Source organism: Nicotiana tabacum, chromosome 3, assembly GCF_000715075.1.
Source record: "Nicotiana tabacum cultivar K326 chromosome 3, ASM71507v2, whole genome shotgun sequence".
In the NCBI taxonomy this organism is placed as follows: Eukaryota; Viridiplantae; Streptophyta; class Magnoliopsida; order Solanales; family Solanaceae; genus Nicotiana; species Nicotiana tabacum.
Genome location: NC_134082.1, coordinates 82,484,971 through 82,512,066, shown reverse-complemented (window position 1 = coordinate 82,512,066; position 27,096 = coordinate 82,484,971). Strand labels below are relative to the sequence as shown.

At 38.8% G+C, this 27,096-nt stretch overlaps 2 protein-coding genes across 4 annotated transcripts; one reads left to right on the top strand and one right to left on the bottom strand.

Annotated features, from left to right (window-relative positions):
• The first annotated feature begins 16,128 nt into the window (after positions 1-16,128).
• LOC107826415 (uncharacterized) lies at positions 16,129-21,632 on the top strand. Of its 3 annotated transcripts, none has more exons than XM_016653390.2 (10): positions 16,129-16,667; positions 17,455-17,538; positions 17,626-17,742; positions 18,036-18,461; positions 18,634-19,037; positions 19,112-19,211; positions 19,315-19,374; positions 19,450-19,536; positions 20,389-20,517; positions 20,944-21,632. In XM_016653390.2, exons 2-10 carry the CDS (start codon positions 17,458-17,460, stop codon positions 21,244-21,246), a joined length of 1,707 nt encoding a protein of 568 aa, XP_016508876.1. In that variant the 5' UTR covers positions 16,129-16,667; positions 17,455-17,457; the 3' UTR covers positions 21,247-21,632. The 3 variants fall into 3 exon arrangements, with proteins under 3 accessions (XP_016508876.1, XP_016508877.1, XP_075105683.1); XM_016653391.2 differs by lacking the exon at positions 16,129-16,667 and adding an exon at positions 17,064-17,197; XM_075249582.1 differs by lacking the exon at positions 16,129-16,667 and having other exon boundaries at positions 17,348-17,538.
• A 4,195-nt stretch (positions 21,633-25,827) lies between these two features.
• LOC107826419 (STS14 protein-like) lies at positions 25,828-26,724 on the bottom strand. Its single transcript, XM_016653394.2, has one exon. It carries the CDS (start codon positions 26,473-26,475, stop codon positions 25,927-25,929), a length of 549 nt encoding a protein of 182 aa, XP_016508880.1. The 5' UTR covers positions 26,476-26,724; the 3' UTR covers positions 25,828-25,926.
• Positions 26,725-27,096: the final 372 nt, after the last annotated feature.

The window sequence follows — 27,096 nt, the reverse complement described above, 5'->3', positions numbered from 1 at the left end:
TGGGACCGCAGGTGCGGAGCCGCAGAAGCGGACATGGGGAAGTTCGGCAGGGACCGCAGAAGTGGTAGGATTTCCGCAGGAGCGGTACCGCATCTGCGGATGGGGAGTCGCAGATGTGGAAGATTACTTTTAAGTGAGAACCGCAGAAGCGGTATCGCAGATGCGATTATTTGACCGCAGATGCGGTAATAGCTGGGCAGAAATATGAAATTTCGAGGGTTTAGTTTCAAAAGTTGGAAATTCGATTTGGAGCTCGAGAGAGGGCAATTTTGGGAGGAAATTGAAGAGAAAATCATTGGGTAACAATTCTTTAACCCTTTCTAGTTATATTCTATCAATCTATAGTTAGTTTCATCATTTAATTTCGGATTGGAGGTGAAAATTGGGGAAAAATTGGAAGAAAGTTCTTTGACCTAGAATTCGACTTTTGATTGGGAATTTTACCTTAGATTTGGATAATTTTGGTATGCATGAACTCGTGAGAGTATGAGGATTCTGAAAATATGAATTTTACCTGATTCCGAGACGAGGGCCCGAGGAGCATTTTGGTCATTTTACCTAATTTCGCATATTAGCTTAGAATTTAATTGTAGAATCAGTTACTTGAAGTGTTATTTACATTATACAATTGAATTGAATAGATTTGGGCCATTTGGAGTCGATTACTCGTGGCAAAGACGTGGTTTCAGGTTGATTTTGAGCTGGATCGAGGTAAGTATCTTGTCTAACCTTGTGGGGGGGCCTCCCCCTTAGGATTTGGTATATTTGATGTTTGAAATGCCTTGTACGTGAGGTGACGAGTGCGTACTTGAGCTAATTGTTGAAAATCCGGTTTTCTTTAAGTAAATTTCAATTGTGTTCCTTTTCCTATTTCATTTTACTTGCAATATAAACCTGTTGTTAGCTTAGAAAAAGCATGTTTAGTTGACTTAACTGTTTGTTTGCTTAAACTGCCTTAATTGAATTATGTGAAACATGTTATATTAGGATTACCTGTTTACTTGATACGAAATTGAGCTTAATTGAGTATTCTTGTGTTGTTGCCGTGTGTTTTATTTTGGGACTACAGGACGGCATCCTAGGAGATCCCTTGTACGTATTTATGAATTGGACTGAGGTGCGGGATACTGAGAGATCCCTGGCATGTATATTGAGGATACCAAGAGATCCCTAGCACGTATATTGAGGATACCAAGAGATCCTCGGGATACCAATAGATCCCTAGCATATATTGAGGATACCGAGAGATCCTCGGGATACCAAGAGATCCCTGGAATATATTGAGGGTACCAAGAGATCCTCGAGATACTGAGAGATCGCTGGTTATTTCCTTGTGATTGTTTTTGCCTCCATTTCAGTTATTGAATTCATTGTTTTCCTGTATTAAATTCTTAGTGTTAGTTTTCAACTGTACTACTTATCTTATATTGTCATATCTTATATTTTTTTTAATTTTATCTCAGTAGGGTCCTAACCTTCCTCGTCACTACTTGACCGAGGTTAGGATTGACACTTACTGAGTACCGCGGTGGTGTACTCATGCCCCTTCTGCGCATGTTTTTTATGTGCAAATCCAGGTACCTTGACTCAGACTTACCATCCTTGAGGCGAGGCGACCCTGCAGAGACTTTGAGGTATATCTGCAGCATCCGCAGACCGAAGAGTCTCTCTTTATTCTCTCTTGTAGTTACAGCCCTTCAATACTTACTTGTTTTAGACTATTATGGAGTTAGAGCACTATGTAATACCATTAGCTTGTGATTCATGGGTTTCTAGGTTTTGGGAGAGATATATATTGGATTTGAGAGTTAAATATTGTGTATGCCGAGCGGCGCTTTTAAACACTATTTTATTAGTCTAATTCTGTTTTAAAATCGTTTAATTTCTGCAATTTGGTTTATCTTCCGTAATTTAGGCTTACCTAGTCGTAGAGACTAGGTGTCGTCACGATGGTTCACGGAGGACGAGACGGGGTCGTGACAAGTTTGTATCAGAGCTCTAGGTTCATAGGATTCATGGATCACAAGCCGATTTATTAGAGTCTCGTTGATCGGTACGGAGACGTTTGTACTTATCTACGAGAGGCTATGTAACTGTTAGGAAAATTTGTACTTCATTTGATTTCCTTGTCGTGCAATATTTTGACATCACAATTCTAAACTTTTGTCTTCTATTCTCTCATAGATGGTGAGGACGCGTGCTACCTGAGATGATCAGGCACCCGTGCCCCCTACTGTAGTCGTCAGAGGCCGGGGCTGGGGTAGAGGCCAAGGACGCGCACATGGTACAGCCAGAGCACCTACGCGAGCTATCGCAAAGGTACCACCAGCAGTTCCAGCCGGAGTCCAGGCACCTGATACGCCTACTACTACCACTCTTCAAAATCTTCAGGAGACTCTGGCACAGTTCATGAGCATGTACACCACTTTGGCTTGGGCAGGGTTGCTTCCCCTTGCTGCAGCTACGTCTCAGACCGGGGGAGGAGCACAGACTCCCGTCACCCGCACTCCTGAGTAGCGAGTGCATGGTGAGCAGGTCCCTAAGATTATTCTTGTACAGCCTGCAGTCCGAGATCGGTCCGAGGACAGTGCAGCGGCTTCCGAGGATGAGTAGTTGAGGCTTGAGAGGTTCAAGAAGTACAAGCCTCCTGTATTCAGTGGCCTAGCATCGGAGGATGCTCTAGGATTTCTATATGAGTGTTACCGCATTCTCCGTACCATGGGTATATCAGGATCAAGCGGGATTTCTTTCAGTACCTTCCAGCTTCGAGGATCCGCCTATGAGTGGTGGCGCACCTATGAGTTAGACAGTCCGGATGAGGCTGCTTCACCGACTTGGACTCAGTTTTTAGATTTGTTCCTAAGAGAGTATGTTCCTCAGAGCCTCAGGGATACATGGCATGTAGAGTATAAGCATTTGCGCTAGGGTGCTATGATTGTCTCTGAGTATGCTGTCCGTTACACTAGTTTGGCTAGGCATGCACCAGCCTTGGTTTCTACTATTCACGATAGGGTTCGCTGGTTTATTGCGGGCCTTATTCCCAACATCAGGTCTAGCATGGCTTGTGAGTTGGAGATAGATATTTCTTATCTGCAGGTGGTGAGCATTGCTAGGAGGATTGAGGGTATATATGCTAGGGAGAGAGAGGAGAGGGAGGCCAAGAGGTCTCGAGAGTCGGGCCATTTCTCTAGTGCCCGTTCCCCAATAGTAGGTCGTCATGGTAGGGGTTATATGAGTCGCCATGTTCATTCAGCTCTTCCAGCATCCAGTGGTATTCTAGCTCCTCCTAGACCTTAAGAGCCTTATTATGCACCTCTAGTATCTAGCGTGCCTCCTGAGCGGGGTGCTTTCAGAGGTCAGTCCAGTAGACCTGGCCCGAGCTAGTCACAACCACAATGTCCTCCCAAAGTTTGTTTTGAGTGTGGTGACACATGCCATGTGGTGAGGGATTGCCCTAGACTTGGGAGGAGTGCACCTCCACAGACTTCTCTGCCACAGCGTGCCCCGTAGAGTTCTCAGGCTATAGTTACAGCTTCAGTTACTACCCCACCTGCTCAGCCAGCTAGAGGTGGAGGTTGGGGAGGTAGAGGTCACCCTAGAGGGGGAGACCAGGCCTGATACTATGCCTTTCCTGCCTGTACCGAGGCTGTTGCCTCTGACTCTATCATCAATTATACTGGTTTGTCACTAAGATGCATCGATTCTATTAGATCCAGGCTTTACTTATTCTTATGTGTCTTCTTATTTTGCTCCGCATTTGGGTGTATCTCAAGATTCTTTAAGTTCCCATGTTTATGTTTCTACTCTTGTGGGAGATTCTCTTATTGTGGACCGCATTTATCGGTCGTGTTTGGTTGCTTTTAGTGGTTTTGAGACCAGAGCCGATCTATTGTTGCTCAGCATGATAGATTTTGACATTATCTTGGGCATGGACTGGTTGTCGCCCCATTATGCTATTCTTGATTGTCACGCCAAAATAGTGACGCTCGTTATACCAAGTATACCACATGTTGAGTGGAGGGGTACTTTAGACCACACTCCCAGTAGAGTTATTTCTTTTCTTAAAGCTTAGCATATGGTTGAGAAGGGGTGTGACGCGTATTTAGTTATGTGAGAGATTTCAGTACTGATACCCCTTTAGTTGATTCAGTTCCAATAGTACGGGATTTTCCCGATGTGTTTCCAGCTAATCTTTCGGGCTTGCCGCCTGATAGAGATATTGATTTTGGCATTGATCTGTTGCCGGGAACTCAGTCCATTTCTATTCCTTTGTATCGTATGGCTCCTCCTGAGTTGAAGGAGTTAAAGGATCAGTTGCAGGAATTGCTTGATAAAGGTTTTATTCGGCCCAGTGTATCACCTTGGGGTGTTCCTGTCTTGTTTGTGAAGAAAAAGGATGGTTCTATGCGTATGTGTATTGATTATCACTAGTTGAACAAGGTTACAGTGAAGAACCGTTATCCTTTGCCTCGTATTGATGATCTGTTTGACCAACTTCAGGGCGCATAGGTGTTTTCTAAGATTGATTTGTGCTTAGGTTACCATCAATTGAAGATTCGGGAGCCAGATATCTCGAAGACTGCTTTCAGGACTCGGTGTCATTACAAGTTCCTTGTTATGTTATTTGGGCTGAACAATGCCCCAGCAGCCTTTATGCATTTGATGCACAATGTGTTCCGGCCGTATCTTGACTCATTCATCATTGTCTTTATTGACGATATTCTGGTGTATTCCCGGAGTTGGGAAGATCATGAGCAACACTTAAGGACTGTGCTTCAGACTATGAGAGATAAGAAGTTATATGCTAAGTTCTCGAAATATGAGTTTTGGTTGGATTTAGTGGCATTCTTAGGCCACGTGGTATCGAGTGAGGGTATTCAGGTGGATTCGAAGAAGATAGAGGTCGTGCAGAGTTGGCCCAGACCATCCTCAGCTACCAAGATCCGCAGTTTTCTTGGCTTGGCGGGTTACTACCATCATTTTGTGGAGGGGTTTTCATTGATTGCAGCCCCCATGACCAGGTTGACCAATTAAGGTGATCCATTCCAGTGGACGGAGGAGTGTGAGGTGAGCTTTCAGAAGCTCAAGATAGCTTTGAATACAACCCCAATTTTGATACTGCCTATAGGTTCGGGGTCTTATAGGGTTTATTGTGATGCCTCGAGGATTGACCTTGGAATAGTGTTGATGCAGGATGGTAGGATGATTGCCTACGCATCCAGACAGTTGAGGGTACATGAGAAACATTATCCAGTCCACGACCTTGAGTTAGCTGCCATTGTTCACGCCCTGAAGATCTGGCGCCATTACTTGTATGGGGTTCCTTTGTGAGATTTATACTGATCATCGGAGCTTGCAGCACCTGTTCAAGCAAAAGGATCTACATTTGCACCAGAGGAGGTGGTTAGAGTTGCTGAAGGACTATGATATCACTATTTTGTATCACCCTGGAAAGGCCAATGTGGTGGCCTATGATTTGAGTCGCCGGGCAGAGAGTTTGGGGAGTTTGGCTTATTTACCAGCATCAGAGAGGCCTATGGCGATGGATGTTCAGGCCTTAGCCAGCCTGTGGTGTACTCATGCCCCTTCTACGTATGTTTTTCATGTGCAGATCCAGATACCTTGACTCAGACTTACCATCCTTGAGGCGAGGCGACCCTTCAGAGACTTCGAGGTATATCTGCCATGTCCGCAGACCGATGAGTCTCTCTCTATTCTCTCTTATAGTTATAGCCCTTCTGTATTTACTTGTTTTAGAATATTCTGGAGTTAGAGCACTATGTAATACCCTTAGCTTGTAATTCATGGGTTTTCGGGTTTTGGGAGAGATATATATTGGATTTGAGAGGTAAATATTGTGTATACCGTGCGACACTTTTAAACACTGTTTTATTACTCTAATTTTGTTTTAAAATCGTTTAATTTCTGAAATTTGGTTTATCTTCCGCAATTTAGGCTTACCTAGTGGTAGAGACTAGGTGTCGTCACGATGGTTCATGGAGGGTGAACCGGGGTCATGATAGTTTTCATCTATTGCAGCCCTATTGACTAGATTGACCCATAAGGGTGCCCCATTCAGGTGGTCCGATGAGTGTGAGTTGAGCTTTCAGAAGCTCAAGACTGCTTTGACTACATCCCTAGTGTTGGTTTTGCCTATAGGTTCATGATCTTACACTGTGTATTGTAATGCATCACGTATTGGGTTTAGTGCAATATTGATACTAGATGGCAGGGTTAGTGCATATACGTCTCGGTAGTGGATGGTTCAGTAATTGTTCATGCATTGAAGATTTGGAGGCATTACCTCTACGATGTGTCATGCGAGGTATTCGTAGATCATCGAAGTCTACAATACTTGTTTAAGCAAAAGGATCTCAATTTGAGGAAACGAGGGTAGTTAGAGCTGTTGAAAGACTATGATATTACTATTTTGTATCATCCTAGGAAAGCCAATGTGGTGGCCGATGCCTTGAGTAGAAAGGCTGTGAGTATGGGTAGCCTTGCGTAAATTCCAGTTGGTGAGAGACCACTAGCATCAGATATCCAGGCCTTGGCCAACCAATTCATGAGGTTAGATGATTCGGAGCCTAGTTAGATTCTTGCTTGCACGGTTTATCGATCTTCTTTGTATGAACGCATCATAGAGCATTAGTATGACGATCCCTATTTTCTTGTCCTTAAGTACATGGTACAACACAGTGATGCCAAGATGGTTTCTATTAGAGATGATGTGGTGTTGCGGATGTAGGGTCAAATTTGTGTGCCTAGTGTGGATGGGCTTCGTGAGTTAATTATTAAGGAGGCCCACAGTTCGCGTATTTCATTCATCCAGGTGCCACCAAGGTGTTTCAGGATATAAGGCAACATTATTGGTAGAGAAAAATGAAGAAAGATATAGTTGAGTATATGGCTCGGTGTTTGAATTACCAGTAGGTGAAGTACGAGCACAAGAGACCTAGCGGTTTGCTTCAGAGACTTGAGATTCCCGAGTGGAAGTGGGAGCGTATTACAATGGATTTTGTTGTTGGGCTCCCATGGACTTTGAAGAAATTTGACGTAGTATGGGTCATTGTGGATAGGTTGATCAACTCGGCGCATTTCCTTTCGGTGGCAACTACCTATTCCTCAGAGCGGCTGGCTGATATCTATATCCGCAAGATTATTTATCTTCACGATGTGCCGGTGTCCTTTATTTCTAATTGGGGCACACAATTCACATCGCATTTCTAGTGGTCCGTACAGCGTGAGTTAGGTACACGGGTTCAGTTGAGGATAACATTTCACCCTTAAATGGATGGTTAGTCTGAGTGCACCATTCAGATATTGGAGGATATGTTTTGTGCCTATATTATGGATTTCGGGGGGTTCTTGGGATCAATTCTTGCCGCTTGTGGAGTTTTCCTACAACAATAGCTATCAATCGAGTATTCAGATGGCTCATTATGAATCCTTATATGGGAGGAGGTGTCATTCTCCAGTTGGTTGGTTTGATTCGGGGGAAGCTCGATTGTTGGGTACTGATTTTGTTTAGGATGCCTTGGAAAAGGCCAAGATGGTTTAGGATCGGCTTCGTACAACACTGTTTGGGCAGAAGACTTATGCCAATCGAAGAGTTCGTGTTGTTGCATTCATGGTGAGAGAGGGTTTTGCTCCAGGTTTCACCCATGAAGAGTGTGATGAGGTTCGGGAAGAAGGGCAAGTTGAGCTCTAGGTATATCAGACCCTTTGAGATCCCTGAGAGCATTGGTGAGGCGGCCTACAGCTTGCATTGCCACCTAGCTTATCAGCAGTTCACTCGGTGTTCCATGTTTCCATACTCCGAAAGTATCATAGTGATCCGTCCCATATATTAGATTTCAATTCAGTCTAATTGGACAAGGATTTGACTTACGAGGAGGAGTCGGTGGCCATTCTAGCACGGTATGCCCGGAAGTTGAGGCCTAAGAGTTGTCCTTCTGTTAGAGAGTAGTGGAGAGGTCAACTGATCGAGGAAGCTATGTGGGAGTCCGAATCCGATATGCAGAGTAGATACCCCCACCTTTTCATCGGTACCAGTACCTTTCTATGTCGGTTCAAGGACGAACATCTGTTTTAAACGTGGAGAATGTGATGACTTGATATGTCATTTTGAGTTTTAGCCCTTATTTATGTAATTTGAGACTCGATTAGCCTCGTTTATTATTTCTCTATTTGTGTGAATAGTCAGCGTCTTTTTCGAAAAGAATTTATGTGAAAAAATGAAGAAAACATGAGTTTTAGCTTTAAAAATGACTTGAGTTGACTACGGTCAATATTTTGTGTAAAAGACTCTGAATCGGTATTTTGACAATCTTGGCGGGTCCTTATAGTATTTTAGACTTGGGCGTATGACAAAAATTGAATTCGGAAGTTCCTAACCTGATTTGACTTGATTTATTGAGAACTAGTAATTAGAAGGTTTAAAGAATTCTCAGGTTTGATAGTAGTTTGACTTTATTGCTATCAGGTTCTGATTCTGGTTCTGAAACTTGGTATAAGTTCATTTTATTATTTAAAACTTGTCTGTAAAATTTGGTGCAAAACGGAGTTGATTTGGTAGGATTTAGACACTCGGTTGTGAATTTGGAATATCTTGAGCCTCTTTGAAAATTTAATGCATTTTGATATCCGATTCGCAGTTCTAGGTGTTATTTTGGTATTTTGACCATGCGAGTGAATTCGTATGATATTATTATACTTGTATGCATATTTGGTTTGGATCCTGTGGAGCTCAAGAGAGTTTCAAACATTTTTCGGATCAGTTTGCATGATTTGAATTGCTCTTTTCTGGTGTTTAGTGCAGATATCGCATTTGCAAGGTATGGCTCGCAATTACGAGCCTCGTTTTTGTGAGCAGGGGATAGGCTGGGTGAATCTCGCATTAACGAGGATATTGTTTGCTTTTGCGAACTGTGGCCTTTCGCTTTTGCAAAGGAAGTGGTCGCATTTGCGATCAAAGGCCACTTGAGTTGGCTTCGCATTTGCGAAGGTAGACTTTGCGTATTTGAGATCTAAATGTCGCATATGCAACATTTGGGCTTCTCAGATAGGGTTCACATTTTCAACCTTTGTCTCGCATTTGCGAATAAATGTTCGCAAATGTGACACCTGCAGCTGGTTAAAAGAGGGAAATATTGGGACTTAGCTCATTTTACACCATTTATTCATTCCTAAATATTCTAGAGGCAATTTTAGGAGTACTTTCTTTCCTAAATCATTGGTAAGCAACTTTAATCTATTTCTTTTCAATTACCCATTACTTTTCATGTGTTTTCAACATCAAATCTAGAATTTTCATGGTAGCAATTAGTTTTGGGTAGAAATTTGGAAGTATTTTAAAATTGAGATTTAAACCTCAAATTGAAGTCGTATTTTGAAACAAATTACATAATCGGTCCCGCGGGTGAATGGGTAATCGAATTTTGGTCCGAACTTCGGATTTTGACCAAGCGGGCCCGTGGTTTTTGTTGAGTTTTTTAAAAAATGATCAAAATTGAACTGTTTTCATTGATGAGTAGTTTCTAAAGCTTATTTCTAACTGTTTAATCGATAATTTGCTAGATTTCGTTGGTTTGGAGGCTTGTTCAAAAGTCAAATCTGTGGTTGACTGATTTCTTTGACTGCGGAGCCGGAAGTGTCGTGGTTAATCTTGACTTGAAGGATTAGGACTTGTTGGTCTATTTGCTACATTTTTTATATGGGGCAACATATATGTGAGGTGACGAATACCTATGTGTTGCCATTGAGTTAAAGTATGCGGGTAGAAATTAGTTCTTTGTATTATATTATTTCATTAATAATGTTATCCATGCTTAGGTTAGATTATTACTTCTTTTAATTATTTGTTTCGTATTTCTTGTTTATTTTAAGGATGTTGAATATTTTAAAAGTTGAAGTTTGATACCATGGCACCATATTTGAAGTGAAATTATTTCTCGCCTTGTTTTTATTATTCGAATAAGTATTGTTGCTTGGCGAGGAAGAGAGAAAAGCACGAAGGGTGTTGCCGTGCCTTATTTGTATTCATTGTCATATATTGAGAGATTTGAGAGTAAAATCACAAAGGATGATGTCGTGCCCGTGAGTAAAAGCACGAAAGTTGATGTTGTGTCATTATATTCATGATATTACATGGTGAGGACGAGAGTAAAAGTACAAAGGGTGATGCCGTGCCATTTTTCATATCATTGCTTTATTTGATTTTGGTGATTTACTTGGTTATATTGTTGTTTAATTTGGAATATGCTATTTCGTACTTGCCGTTTAAATTTTATTTTTCCCCATTTCGCATGTCTCCTCCAGTTAATATCCTATCTTTCTACTTGTTATCTTGTTGCTTCATATATATTTGTACAAGATATTTTACGTAGGTGTCTTGTCATAGCCTCTTCACTACCTTGTCGAGGTTAGACTCGACACTTACACAGTATATTGGGTCGGTTGTACTAATACTACACTTCTGCACTTCTTGTACAGATATTGATATTGGTCCTAGCAGTTCTTGAGGTGCGTCAGCTAGGATCACATTCACTTTCGGAGACTTGAGGTAGATTTGCTGGCATCCGCAGACCTTGAAGTTCCCTTCCATTTCCTACTTTTATTGTTTATCTCTTTCGAACAATTTTATTTATTTCAGACTATGTTTGTAGACTTCTAGTTGCTCGTGCACTCGTGACTCCGGATTTCTGGGAGTAGTTAGTACCCCGTTGTTTATATTCGCATTGTGTTAGATTTAGAGTTTATTTCTCGTCTATTGTCATTACTTTGAGTTAACCGCTAAAAAACATTGGTTAATTTCTTTATTAACGTCGCTTTCCTAGCAAGTGGATGTTAGGTGCCATCATAGTTTCGAGGCTGGGAATTCCGCGTCGTAACAGCAACCATATTGTGAATGAGACACATACGAGATCATTGTGGGAAAAGCTAGAGACTCTTTACGCTTAAAAAACTGGGAACAACAAGTTGTTCCTACTAAAGCAATTGATAACCTTTAAATACAAGGAGGACAATCCTATTCTTGATCATAAAATTATTTTCAGGGTGCCCTTAATTAGCTGTCTGGAATGTGAGTTAATTTTGATGATGAGATACAATGACTTTGGCTTCTTAATATTCTGCCAGACTCTTGGGAAACTCTTTGTGTTTCTTTGACAAATTCAGCTCCTAGAGGTAAGGTGACCATGGAATATGCCAAGAGTAGTGTGTTGAACGAGGAAGTAATGAGAAAATCTCAGGGTTCATCCTCACAAGCAGATATCTTGGTTACAAAAGATCAAGGGAGAGATAGAACAAGAGGTTCAAGGAATATAGGTAAAAGTAAAAGTAAGTCAAAGTCCAAATACCATAATTTTATATATGCAACCATTGTGGCAAGAAAGAACATATCAAAAGGTTCTGCCACATGTTGAAGCAAGACAGTAGAGAAGGAAATAAAGTTAAAAATAACAAGAACAACATTACTGCTATTTTTCGAGATGACCTTCTTTTTGTTTATGATTGAAACGACATCAATTTAGTATCCCATGAGACGAGCTGGATAGTAGATTCTGGAGCTACCTCACAGGCTCACATGTAACACCAAGAAAAAACTTTTTCTCATCTTATACTTCTATTGATTTTGGAGTGTTAAAGATGGCAATGTCAATGAAGTTAAGGTGTTTGGTGTCAGCACAGTTTGTTTGAAAACTAATAATGATTCAACGTTAGTTCTTCAAAATGTCAAACATACTGCATACTTTCCTTTCAATTTGATCTCCGCAGGAAGGTCAGATGATGGAGATTACCATAATCCTCTTTAATGGACAATGGAAGCTCACCAAAGGCTCATTAGTAGTAGCTCGAGGAGTCAAGGCTTCACATTTATATATGACACGGGGATCTATTCTTAATGACTCCATTTACCTGGCGGAAAGTGACACTTTATCAGAATTGTGGCACAAAAGACTGAGTCCTATGAGCGAGAGGGGGATTACGTGTTTGGCTAAGAACGTTTTCTTCATGGAGTGAAATAAGCAAAGCTGAAAAGGTGTCTCCATTGTTTAGCTGTAAAATAGAAAATGATTTCCTTTCATAGCTATCATCCTTCAAGAAAACCCGAATTATTTGAGCTAGTATACTCTAATTTGTGTGGTCCTTTTAAAGTAAAGTCAAAAGATGGTACAATTTACTTTGTAACCTTCATTGATGATCATTCTCGCAAGCTCTGGGTGTATCCTTTGAAACCCAAAGATCAAGCACTTGGCGTGTTTAAGGAATTTCAGGCCTTAGTTGAGGAACAGACGTGGAAACGATTAAAATGCGTTCATACTGACAATAATGGTGAATATTGTGGTCCCTTTGATAATTATTGTAAAGAACAAGAAATTCGTCATTAGAAAACTCCACCCAAGATGCCTCAATTGAATGGTTTGGCAGAGAGGATGAATAGAATTCTAGTTGAGAGAGATAAATGCTTGCTTTCAGAGGCTAAATTTCCAAATACATTTTGGGCGGAAGCACTTAATACTGTTGCTTATGTTATCAATTTATCTCCTGTTATTGCTTTGGATGGTGATGTCCCAAACAGAATTTGGTTTGCCAAAGATGTTTCTTATGATTACTTGAGTGTTTGTGGGTGCAAAGCTTGTGTGCATGTTCTTATAGATGAGAGATCGAAATTGAATGTCAAAACTAAGCAATGCATCTTTTATCGGTATGGTCAAAATGAATATTGTTGGGTGTACGAACAAAGTCCCACATTAGTAACTGAAAAGATTGAGAGGCTACGTATAAGATGCATGGATCTCTTAATGATGTGAGGCCTTTTGGAAAAAACCGTACTAGCTTGGCCGAAAGCGGACAATATCACACCATGTTAAGAGTATCTGAGTTGGTTGAGCCCAACAACTGGTATCAGAGCCCAGGTTTGGCGGGACGAGTATGGAGATGGCAAAGTGATGGTGAGGGGTGGCATAGACACAAGAAGAAGCTAGTTGCGGGCTTCGGTGCCATAATGTGAATCTCCGAAATTGACCCGTGGATCGTGGTAATGGGCCACATAGAACTTAGTTCGACGGGGACCCGTAAATCGTGGTAGTGAGCGATGTGGAACTTTGTTCGAGGAGGATTATTAGGCGTGCGAACAAAGTCCCACATTGGTAGTAGAAAAGACTGGGAGCTTACATATAAGGTATAGAGATCTTTTAATGATGTGAGACCTTTTGGGAAAAACCGTGCAGGCTTGGCCTAAAGCGAAAATATTGCATCATGTTAAGAGTATCTTTGGATTGGTTGAGCCCAACACATACTTCTTAATAAAGTAATTTTAAATCTAATGCAGTCCAATCCACTAAAAAATCGCAACTCGGTGCATGGAGTATCTCACGTTCACGCAGAGTTCGGGGAATGTCGCACCCCAATGCAACCATCAGCGGCTGATGTCACGACTCGAACCCGTGACTTTAGGTCACACGAAGGTACCTTTACCGTTGCTCCAACGCTCCTTTCTTACCGTCAATCCACTGTTTATTACTAATTGACACCACGTGGGGGAATTTAAGGCGCGACCTCCATTTGGAATTGAAGTAAATTAGCTAGTAACTAGGTTTGGATCAAGTTACCTTACTATTGATGTTACTTCTAATTTGTCTGATTCCACCATTTAGGTTGAATTTGGCGATTGATTTCTCGAAACTTTTAAATTGCAGCAACTGTCTCTGGACCTTCTAGGAAATGTAGCAGTCGAACATTTTTGAAGAGTTACAACACTAGAAACCACGTCAGATTGCCTTTTATTTAATATCTGTTTGACCATTTTAGTAGTGAGATTTTCTTGAAAGCAGAAGCTTCGTAATTAATAATCATGTTTTGAAATTATAATCAGAAAGACAGATGGGTATCTTAGCAGATATGGTGCAAAAAAAACAACCAAATTAAATTTCAGAAGATCTCAGTATCTTGGATTTTTGCGCATATAATAAGTAAAAGATTAAAAGCAATATAATAGGCATGTTGTTTTTTGTAATCCACAATTTAAAGAATATAGCTAAAACAGCTCACTTATTCATGAACCCACAGCATGTTTGTCAGATTCATTTGAAAATTGATGATGCTTCATTTATTCCAACAAATTATATTTCTTTATTGGCAAACACTTTTTTAACTATCATTTGTGTACCGCATTGGAAGATGCCCATCCGAATCACTTCATATAAGAATGGACAGTAAGATAAAATAGAAGTTTCAGTTTTTATTTTACATTTTTTCTTTAAACAGATAACTAGGACCACTGTTTCCCCATTTCTGTTTCTGGCCTTACACTATTACACTTTGTACTCCATTCACTTTTATTTGGTCACAGTGAAATTTGTACCTTTTTTATAAAATACGTAATTAATGAAGTAATATTTACCATAAATAATAGCATTTCAAAACATTTTGGGAAATAATTTAGTATCACCCTGAAATGCTACTACTACATCTATATTTAGTGGTGAAATACACGCCTGACATATGTATTTTCTACTAAAATTATTTTTTTTCCTCATCTACTTCTTTTCCCAACTCACTTTTTTATAATTTTTAAAAATTCCCTTTTCGTACATCCCACCTTCTTCCATCCCCAACCCACAAGTGAAGTAGCCAAATTTTTTTTGGTTGAAGAAGCAGACCGAAAATGGTGAGCTCCTATAAAACTTTATGGCAACCAACAATCAACAACCACATTCTTCTTCCTTATTCTTTCTTTTACGTAATTTGATTAATTAAAAAAATAGGACTCAACCCTTCTTCTTGTTCAGTCTTTTGCGGGCTTCTTATGGGTTTAATCGAAAATTGATCTTGAGACAAGATTTTTTCAGTCCTTTTTGTGAGAAGCAATTGCAATTAAAAGTGTATAAGAGGTGAGAGAAGAGATTAAAAATAGCAGTAATCATTTATAAAGTGTAGTGAAATATGGAGAGAAAAGAATAAAATCTTCAATTCGATCTCACCGGAAAATATGGAGAATGCCGGAACTAATTTTCGGCCAAACTATAAGTAACAAAACTATAGGAAAGGAAAGGAAAAGAAAAAAAAAAACAAGTGGAAAAAAATAGTATATTTTATAAAAATACTATAAAAATAAAATTTCAGCATTCTCTCTCTTTCTCACTCTCCCAAGGAGGGTGGCATACACTCTCTTCTGTCATAGTATACTAATTCCATTTAAAAATAGTTGAGGGGTAGTAGGATCTTCGCAAAAATAAAATATTTAATTAAAAATTCGGTTATAGGTCAGGAGGGTACTTATGCATTTTCCCTTATACTTACTTAGTAGGCAAATAATGGTTATATGGCAGGAATCATACATCAATAATGGAAATATACACACAAAAACAACAAGCCAAGGATCCCGGATTTAAATATTGTGGGTTCGACTTTTAAGATTTTTAGCATTGAACCCATTATGAGGGTGTTTGACTAAACTTATAAGTTGATCAAACTGGCTTATAAACAACTTTTCGCTTATCTAGGCGTTTGGTAAACACCCAAAGTGCTTATAAGTTAAAGTCAGTCATAAGTTGGTCACCCCAACTTATGACTTTTAACTTATAAACATTTTTAGTTTGACCAAGGTTTTTACTAATTTATCCTTAATAATATTTTTAAATTCACAAAATATTTTTTCCAAAATAAATTTCCTAACTTTCTCTTCATTCCATATTTGTTGTTTATCCTTTTCTTTACAAATAAACTTTTTAATTCATAATCTTTTGTAAAGATTTTAAAGATATTTTAGTCATTTTAATAAAAGAACATCTTATGAGCACTCTTCTACCAAACACATCAACTGGTTGTTATCAGTTTCATCACGTCTATCCAAACACGTAAATACTTATTTAAAAAATCAGTTTCTGCACTTCAAGCTTATCAGCTATTTACAATCAGCTAATCCAAACGGTATTTTTTTTATGTTATGAGTTCATATCGAAAGTTATAGGTTTAATTGAACCCATTGCTTACACACTACATCCACCTCTGTAGTCTAATATATTCCCACACGTGAAGTCCGAGAAGGCTAGTGCTTACACGGAGCTTCCTCTGCCTTGTGCGGGTAGAAAATATACACGCAAAAATATACAATATAGTTTTATGAGGTGGTTGGATCCACTGAACATTTGTTTTAAGTGTGTCAGGAGACCTCTAACTTTTCAAGCTTACAACTTTCTGTTTGTCTTAAAATATAGTACTAGTAGTTTTAATTTGCTCTTCATTCTGCCACCATCACTTCAAAGAGCTTTCCTTCAGTTCAAGTAAAGATCTTTACTTTTGGACACCCTTTGACATTTAGAGCTGTAGTAGTAGCAGATTTAATGTGCTATTTGTAGAAAAAGCTACGCTCGCCTTCCCTTTTACTGCCAAAAAGCTATATTGGGACTCTGCATGTTACAGATTTTAGCAAATAGCACAATAGTTATTTTAACTCACCGTCAAAAGGGCTGCTTTTTCTTGGCTATTTTTATGTATTAGCAAGCTCCGTAATGTTCAAACTTCAGCATCTGTTCATGTAAAGTTTTAAAGAGATGGTCAGTTAATTCTTGGAAGAGAATGTGCAAAAGGGCGTTAATCACTTGGAGCTATTGGCCTATTGCAATACAAGGGAACAACTCTAAACACAAGCGTTCTAAGAGGTAGCCATTGGATTTGTTCTACTTGTTATTGTATATATTTAATCTCTGTTTCTCTATCTTTTCATTTGGGGTTTCTCTAAGTTAAAAGAACTTTTAATTTGATGTGTTGCCTGTAGTAGATAATGGAGTACTCTTGTACAAATAACAGTCCCAAAATCAAATCTTTGTTACTACTATGTATTCGCTTTGCAAGCTGACATTGTTGTTATTTTCTTGGTTCCTTTTCATTATTTGAAAGGTTTTCTAACAAGTATGGAAAAGGGAATTAGAAGGGCTTATGTGAATATGTACTTGTCATTTCCTTATCATCTTAATTTCCTGCTGCTTTAGTTCTTTGAAGGAAGTTTGTTCACTGTAGGAGCCATTGTGCGCTCTGGAAAAGTTATTTAGTATGACATTCCATTCTATGATTTCCGGGTGATGTGTATAGTATTTGATTTCCACGGCTGCGGCTTCCCGTCTATATATATAGACGAGGATTTGATGACAATGTGGATCATTCAGTAGAGGCATCTAATCAATTGAAGTTGGTAAGGAAGCTTCCATGTGTCCTTCCTCTTCTGATATTTTAGCTTTCATACCAGAATGTGACTACAAAGTTACAAGTTAAAAATGGGTGGTAAAGGAAAGGAAGAGCGGGACTTCCTTTGTACCTTATCTTCCTTCTTTGCTTTCAAGTTGGTTTTTACATCACGTTAAACTGCTCAGTGTCAAAAGAACAAGGAACATGCCCCTAGAAATACCAAGAATTTTGAATAATTTAGGATATACTGTTTCTTTTCTCTAGGAAATGGTTCACACGAAAGACTGTACTGGGAGCAAGAAGAAACATTCATCTAAGGCTGAAGTCCAGAGTTCTTTGAGGCAAGAGGTAAGGAAACTGAGATTATAAAATTGTTTCTAGTGGTTTATCAACAGATTATTAATATCTATGTTAGTTGAAAATACGTCTCTACAGATAATGCAGCTCGAGAGAAGATTACAGAACCAAGGCGCAGTTCCATGTGCTCTAGAGAAAGCATTAGAATGTAAATCTTTCTCACAAAACATCACTCATCTCGCCTCAATGTCTATGGTACCTCCTTCTGCTCCTTCCTATCGTATCACATAATATAATATGACTCATAATTCTGATTACTTCCATTTTGAGAAAAATGTAATTGAGCATTTGACACCTCTCACATCTCTTTGTTAACATAGCTAAGTGTAAGGCTCATATACTCTATTGTCAATTTGCCATAGCTATGTTTATTACTGTTTCACTCATGGTTATTCTTGTCAAAGTGGAACTTTTCTTTATTTTCATGTTGTTTTTAATACCCTCTATAACGGTCATATGCTGAGAGTACTCTATTCAATTGAATCCAGCCAACAACAGAACTGATTAGAGAAATTGCTGTACTAGAGTTGGAAGTAGTGCATTTGGAACACTATCTTCTCTCATTATACCGTAAAGCATTTGATCAACAAATCTCATCCTTGTCTCCTCCCGTAAACGATGATAAACTAAGATCACCACAAAGTACCCAAATAAGAAGGTGCCTTGAATTTTCTGAATCTGATGTGATGGTGAGAAGGGAAAATTCTTATGCTCAATTTGATTGCCAATCAGTATCAAATCCATGGAATGAAACCAATAGCACGACACAAGACAAAGTTAAAGAACCTGGAGTTCATCGAAGCCATTCCTCATTAACTCAACATTCAGCTCCGTCAAATAGAGCTCCCCTATCAGAGGAAATACCAGGGAAAGCTTTGCGTGCTTGTCAGTCTCAACCTTTTTCTATGATGGAGGTAAGTTGCAAAAGAGATAAATTTGTATTGCAGTTTCTCCTTTTTGAGGGAAGGAGGCATTAATTATTATTTATCATCTACATATATATCATGTTAGTGTGCGATGGTTTTCCCTGTATAGAACAATGAAAGTTGGAGGACTGAGAGTTTCTATGTGATGAATTCTTTGCAGTATGCACAGAGTTCTTGTTCAAATTTAATCAGTTTGGCAGAGCATCTTGGCACGCGCATCTCTGACCATGTTCCAGAGGCACCAAATAAGCTGTCTGAGGACATGGTAAGGTGCATGTGCACCATATATTGCAAAATTGCTGATCCTCCACGAATAAATCCGTGTCTCTCGTCACCAACCTCATCCTTGTCCTCAATGAGTGCCTTTTCTCCAAAGGATCAATGTGACATATGGAGTCCAGGATTAAGGAACGATTCGTCTTTTAGTGTTCGGTTGGACAATCCTTTTCATGTGGAAGGCTTGAAGGAGTTCAGTGGACCTTATAGCACAATGGTTGAAGTACAATGTATATATAGAGATAAACACAGACTAGGTGATATTGAACCGTTGTTGCAAAATTTCAGGTGAGGACATCTGTCATGGGACGTACTTTAACAATTTCTTGTTTTAAAATGCTCACTGAGGATGTACATTTCAGGTCAATTGTTTCTCGCCTAGAAGTAATAGATCCGCAAAGGTTGAGTCATGCTGAGAAGCTTGCATTCTGGATTAACATACATAACGCGTTAGTGATGCATGTAATGATCCTTCTTGATTAAAACGTCAGCATTGTGGTTTTAGAAATCTGTAAATTCCACATCCACTTTGAGCTGACAATATTCTGTAACTATTTCTATCTAGGCATTTTTGTCATATGGGGTTCCACAAAAACATGGAAAGAGAGTTTTTCTACTCTTGAAGGTTAGTGCAAAAAACTTATTTTTTTGGTCAAGAGTTGTTTGGTAAGATTTTGTCTTACCTTTTTGCTTAATCCAGGCTGCCTATAATGTTGGCGGTCATGTATTCAGCGCCAATGTGATACAGAACTCTATCCTGGGATGTCGAATGTCTAGACCAGGACAGGTATACCTCATAAGCTGGTTTCTTGTTACATTATGCATTTTAGCTTAACTTGCATATTCAGCAACTACGTGCTCTACTACACAAAACCTCTAGAAGTAATTGTGTTGGTTCACAAACCAACTTTTTAAAAGATTCTCCTAAAAGCATCTAAGGATCTTTTTGTTTTTTCTTGTCAAAATCTTGCTGAACTCATAAAATATAAATCCTGAATCCACCTCTAGGTGAGATTACTGTATTGGGAAAAATTAAGTTCATGTATAGAATTAATTATGAGGTGACATGTCATGACACGTGGACTGGTAAAGGAATGACAGTTGGCGAAGAATAATTGAAGAGGTACGAGCTTTGGCAGGCAAGGGCAGAGATCCAAGAAAACAAGAAGGGATAGGTGCTCGGACCTCTTGGTATTCTGAAGACGCATCAGAAGAATAAACCTAAATAGCAAAAGGGGTATAGATACGTATCATTGGTGATTAATGGGCATTAATTACGGAAAACGTTATGGAATCTGTATTGAATCAGTTATACCAATTATAACGTTACATTAAATGCCATTAATTGTCCATAATGACTCCATTCTGAAAGGAGAAAAACGTATTACTTAGAAATAACTATAAAAGATGAGGACTGAACATTTCTAAGGACACGAAATACTATTGGAATATACTGATTTACTTTGCTTTCTATTCAGTAATTATTTACATCAATTGTTCCTATTTCTACTTGATTATGTTCTTCTAAAAATAAGCTTTGACCGAAATCCCTATTTTTGGTTAAACACCGTGTATGTCTCCATAATGGATTTCTCGAAGTTGGTACTTGTATAGCTGATAAAGCTTAATCTTGATGCAGTGGCTTCGCTTGTTGCTTTCTTCTAGAGGAAAGCTTAAGGTAGGCGATGAAATACAAGCCTATGCTATTGAACATCCAGAACCCCTTCTGCACTTTGCACTCTGCTCGGGCAATCATTCAGATCCTGCGGTATTGTCCATCATCTTCCTTTCTCCTTAATGTTTGCGATGATCATTATTTCTTATATCCAATAAAAACTGAATTTACGTGGCATTTTACAGACTGTAGTTTCTTTTTGAAAGGCTAGAAATTTACATCAGTTTCTATCCAATAACCGAATAGAATGTGCTGACATTCATCTATCTTCTGTACATGAAAAATAGTTCCTGTTGTCATGCATTTAGAATGTGCTGACATTCATCTATCTTCTGTTCATGAAAAATAGTTCCTGTTTTCATACAAATGCCCTTCTTCATCCTAGTGATTTTCACTAATTGAGCGCTCTCAAATCCTTGGAACACGAAGGTTTAAGTAAAATCAAGAATTATGTGATAATGGTAACAGGATTTAATGAACAATTGTATTGTCTCACGGTGAAAACGTCTCCATTGTCAGGTAAGAGTCTATACACCTAAGAGAGTGTTTCAGGAGCTGGAAGCAGCAAAAGAAGAATATATTAGAGCAGCATTTGGGGTGAAGAAGAATCATAAAGTTGTTTTGCCAAAAGTTGTGGAGTCCTTTGCTAAGGATTGTGGTCTATGTACTGCTGGTGTGATGGAGATGATCCAGCAATGTTTACCTGAATCTCTTATAAGAAGCATTAAGAAGATTCAGCAGGAAAATTCTCGCAAGAACATTGAGTGGATTCCTCATAATTTTGCTTTCCGATATCTAATTATGAAGGAGCTGGTGAAGTGACTACTTTTATTGTTTACTCTGTGATTATAGAGATTTGATTAATAGTAAGCCTCTTTGACCTCCAACCAGTAGGTCGTAGGTTCTTTGACCTCCAACCAGTAGGTCGTAGGTTCGAGTCTCACTAAGGGTAAGTGAAATTAGCTGTTTATCCCATGTGGAATCAGTGTGGGGAGAGGGGGGAAAAAGTTTGTTCTATAAGAACTCTCTTTATCTTTCTTTTTTTCTTTTATTAATAGGAGTTCTTTGAGAGGGGACTCATCTCCTTTTTCTCTTTTCTGTATAAATGCACACAAATTTAGGAGTTGAGACTGGAGATATGACTGGAGAAAACCTCCGCTCTCTGTTTTACATATTACCTAATGGGAGAGGATGGTCATTGAGAAAGATGCCTTAACATGTTGGTCATGACGAGAATTTGAGTTCTTATTATGCTGCCCCTCATACTCTTCTTTCTATGTTTTGTCACACCTCCTTTTTGCGCGCCCGCTTCCGAAGGGTAAGATGCGCGAGGGGAGTTTTTCCAATTTAAGTGACAATATTCGAAATGGGATTATTGTTTTAATTCAGAGTCGCCACTTGGGAAAGGTTTGGTTTTGGTGTCCCAAGTCACCGGTTTATCTTGAATCCCAAATCGAGGAAATTTTCGACTTTTCCAAATGAAGTCTGCGAACCAGAAATTCTAAGTAAGGAATTCTGTTGACCCGAGGGAAGGTGTTAGGCACCCTCGAATCCCGTGGTTCTAGCACGGTCGCTTAAATTGTTATAATGGCTAAATATCTGATTTAAATACATGTTGTGACTTATGTGCTTTTATTAAGTTTAAACCGCTTTTATTATTATCATTTATTTTTATAGAATTGCAACGTCGTGAAAATGCGTCTCGAACCACGTCACAATCAATGCACCCGTAGTCGTCAACACATTTTGACTTCGTTGAGATTTGGATTTGGGTCACATCAATGTGCACCCGAATTTAAGAATATGATTTAATTAAACCGCGCCTAAAGAGTCTAACGCGTTATTATTTTTTGAGAAGGCCATGAGATTCACTAAACGGCCTAGCCTGAATTCTAAATATTTATTATGATTATTTATCGAGGGCGCCGCAATTTTTGCACTTTTATTCGGCGAGGCTCGTCTCTATTTTAGAAAGGATATCCTAAAGTGGCTACATTTCTGATACATTTGTCCCTAAAACTAGAAGAAGAGATGCATGCTAATTTAATTATATGCTTTGGCCTGATCCGGATTCTTATGATTAATTATCTACAAAGTTAAGAAAACATTATACTTTAATGGAAAAATGCTTTAATTTGACAAGGAATCACATACGAGCTAACGAAATATAACACTTAATCCGAACATTTCTTGAGTTGAACTTAACTAAACTTATTTAGACTAGATTAAAGGATTTAGCTACTAGATATTGTTACTAATGGGACTTTGAATGTGACCCTATGTACTGCCTAACGGAACCCAAAAAAAGACTAAATGAAACAGAAACAGCATTGTATAAGATCGGAGTATACATACCCCGTACTAACAAACAACTACCGAACTAAAACACAAATGGCTAAACTCAGTCGAGTATCAGTACATACTTTCATACGATTGAATTATAAACTAATCAATTTTTTACAGACCCGTTAATGTATCATGAATATCACAACAAATACTTGAACTTCTTCAACCTTTTTCATTTCATGCTTTCGAACTGTTTCAGTTACATCAATATGGGACTCGAAATGTGTACCTGGAATGCTGAAATGCAAAGAAGAAGAGGAGAATAACAGGGAAGATCAGCAGCAGCAGGAATCAGAGTAAAAGCAGCAGCAACAAATGAAACAATTGGGGTAGAATCAAGATCCCAGCTAGACCAAGTCTCAGAATAAACCAACAAACAACCAACAGACTCAGTTGAATTTAGAAGGAATCAGTGTTGGACAACAGATCAAGACCAGTGAAATCAAAACAGCAAATAAGAATGCAATTTCTAGTTTTGTCTGTCTGTGTTATCAAACAGAGTTCGTTTCCAGTTTTTCTGTTTGTGTGTGTATATCTATCTCTCAATGTGTATCCCCCTTTCCAAACTGATGGAAGTCTGTGTCTATTCCTAATCCCCTTTCCCTCTGTGTTCACTTTTTAATATCAGGTGGTGTCCCTTTTCTTTTCCTCCTATCTTCTTTATCTGTGTCTCTGTATGTGCCCTCTTTTTTTCCTTATATCCTCACAGTCTGTGTATTTCTCTCCTCTAATCTTGGGGTCCTTTTTCCTCTCTATGTCTTACCCTCTTTATAGCTTAAATTCCAACCTTTTACAGCCTGTTAGGCAATCAGATACCTCCCATGTGCTCCCCTCTTTTCAGATTCCACTTAGCTATTTTAAGTATTAACCCCCATCAACATTCCCTGGCAGGCTTAAAAAAGGTTTAATACTTCTTTAAACTAAAGCAAAGTATGGGCAGCAGAATATATCTGACAGCATATGCTGTCAAACCATTTTTAAATCAAAGCCCTTTATGCAGGAACCAGGCTGTGCACAAGTGCACCTGTGGTGCATAAATGCACATGTTGTGCCAAGTGCACATGCCCTCCAATTCAGAACTTTAAACAAAACATTCCTTTTACATCACTGATTCAAATTAACAAATATAAGCAAACAAACTCAGTTCTTAATTGATTCAACAAATACTTAGCAGAAGTAAGTCGATTTGTTATTGTTCGGACAACTGAAACTAATTGACGACATATGTCGACTCGACTATACTAGTTATAACACATACAATCGTAACCAAAAATCAGTCATTTAACAGTATCGACACATGATTTGAATTATACTGGCTAAGCAAAGTGGTACTCGAGGAATCAGTTGATCAGTCAACATTTGAAGCTCAATTATTCGCACAGCTCATACATATACCTTATCAGAATAGGAGGGGGATTCAGACAAACACAGAGGTTCAGGTAAAGTGGACAAACAAAAGTTGATAAAATTAAAACAAACATGAACAGACTTTTAGTCAATCACATAGACTAAACAGAAATAAGAAAAGAAAAAGCAAGACTCACCTCAAATCTCGAAAAATCAAAACCTTAACACGGACTCGGACAGACCTTTCTTAAGGCTGAACGGACTTTAATCGAAGTGTTTCTCAGATGAGAAACACTTCGATTAAGGTCCATTAGACCTTAATCCTTTGGTTTGAACAAGACACGGCCCATCGACGAGGAACCTTATGTTTCCAAAAATCAGATCTGGGATTCGTGCTTCCCTGGTCAGATTCGGACCAAACCAAGCATGGTTTGGTCACGAGGGGGGTCAGGGGAGTGTCTGGTGTGAAGCTGGGGTTAAACGGTGTAGATCGAGTTTTGACTCGAATCTTCAAATGAAGATTCGAGAAGGTGGGATGGGATTCGAGGTGTGTGGTTGGTGGATTTGGGTTCAGGACGGTGAGGAGCATCTATGGTGTTAAGGGTAGGGTCACCGGCGTCCATGCCGCCGGCTTTCATGGTGAAGGATACATGGGCGGCTCTAGGGTTTGATGGGGAAGAAGGTGAAGACGGGAGCTGGGGTATTGGATAGGGGGGTAGGGTAAGGTTAGAGGGCTTATATATGGAATGGGTGGGTTGATCTCAACCGTTGGATCAACTGAAATCAATGGCTTGGATCTAAAGGCTTAGGGGAAACGATGTCGTTTCAACTAAAGGGGGTTTGGGTTGGTCCGGGTGGAATGGGTCGGGTTTTGTTCGTGGGTATGGGAAATGTGATCTTGGCCGTTGATCAATCTGAGATCAACGGCCCAGATCAGGCTGAATTAAAACGGCGTCGTTTGGATACCCTGGGTATCAACTCGGACTGGACCGGGCAGGCCTGGTTTGGGCATTGTTTGTTTGGGCCAATTTTAATAAATTGGCCCAATTCGGAAGAAGAAGATTTTTTATTATTATTATTATTTTTTTTCTTCTTTATTTTAAAAACAAAACTAAGCAAAAAATCAAATTAAAAATTAAATACACACTCAATACAATTATCTGCACACACACTAAAATATTTCAAAACAGGTAAAATCAAACAAAACAAAATTACGGACGAAGATGCCTATTTATGATTTTTTATTTAACGAACGGATTACGGTTCGAATTATGCATGACACGCACATTTTTTGTATTTTGTTTTAAACAATAAAGAAAAAAATAAAAATGGGCAAAAGTCACAAATAAATCAACAAAGTGCCGTACAGAAATCCAAAAATTGTACAGCAGGACCAAATTTTTTTTTTATTCTTTTGGAGCGATTGTCGCGCAAAACAAAAATCATGTGCTCACATGTTTGAGTCGCTCTTCTTATCTGTCGTACCCCTAATCCTCCTTCATATCGATCACCAGAGGCGAATAGAATATATAATCAATAGATTCAACTCATCCTAGATCCTGAACCTATAATTTCAAAAGTCGATTTAAATCCATCAAATTTAAATTTTGGATTCATCTTATTGATCTCTCTCCTGCACCTTAATTTCAAATTAGTCAGATCGGCTATATATTTACTAGCAGTATAGAAAAAGAAAAAGAGAAAGGAAAATACCAACAAACCAACACAATGACAACTTATTGTAAATGAAAGCAACAAAACTTGAATTCCACACAAAAGTTACATTATTAAAGATCATGTAATTGCAGACTAATAAGGTTTCTCTCCTATTACATTTCCAGGGGGATTATAAAAACATATGGTAAGAGTAGAAGGTCCGTTAGAACAAGTAGCTTGAGCACAACCCAATTCCAATGATTCCTTCCAAACAACCTGCGTATAAACACCACACTTATGATCTCCTACACATGAATTATTAGCATAGTTGTAAAATTTCTTCTCAGCAACCCAATTATCTACAGCCATACGTGGGGTCACGGCCATACCACTAGCCCATAATTGATTCCCACCATATTTCCCACTGGTTAAATTTGCAAAGTTGCAATTTTGTTTGTTCCTTTGGTAACGAACAAGAAGGCTAGTTTCTTTGGCTAGCATGGGACTCCATTTTAGAGGGCCAACACCCACTTCAGCTCTTGCCTTGTTATGTGCATCCAAGAATTCTTGGGCCGCGGCCGGTAGTGCAGCTGGAGTTGTGGCGGCTGTCGGTGGAGGAGGTGGTGGTGGTGAAATTGTCTGTCCTGAGATGTGAGTCAAGAATAAAGAAGAGGTTAGTAGGAGGAAGAAAAAGTTGGCCATTTTGTCTCAACTTTCAACTCTGTTTTGTTTTCTTTCTTTTATTCAGAGGTCAACTTGGAAGAGATGGTGAGTGGAGCTATTATATCTTCGTAAGTTCATATAGGGGAATGGTGACAGCTCTATGTATCGGGGTGTGTACATGCTTGCTATTTTCAACGCAGAGTTTAGACTACAGTTGTATTGTGCACTTAAGGACGATTCGTAATAATCGTTTACAATCTAATTAGGTGTGGATTATGATGTGGATATGTGACACTTATATGATATGCAAAATTGTTATGTGATAAAAATAATCCAGAGATAATTAAGCGATAAATAATAGTACTCCGTATAGTAACATATTTGATGTTATGTAAGATTGACTAGTTTAAGGGGTTTTTTCTTTTGCTTTAGATACTTTTATCCGCATAAATGCATGTACTTTTTTGTTTTTTTTTTTTAAATATTTTATTCCGTATAAAATAATACTCGTTAGATTTACGTATAAGTTACACAGGTTAGTAACATATCATTCTATTTTCAGTGTTAAACATTGTCTGGTTTATGCAAATTTAATACCAAAAATCAAATGTTATATTAATTATATTAATTATACAGTGTTTATATTATTTATTTATGCAT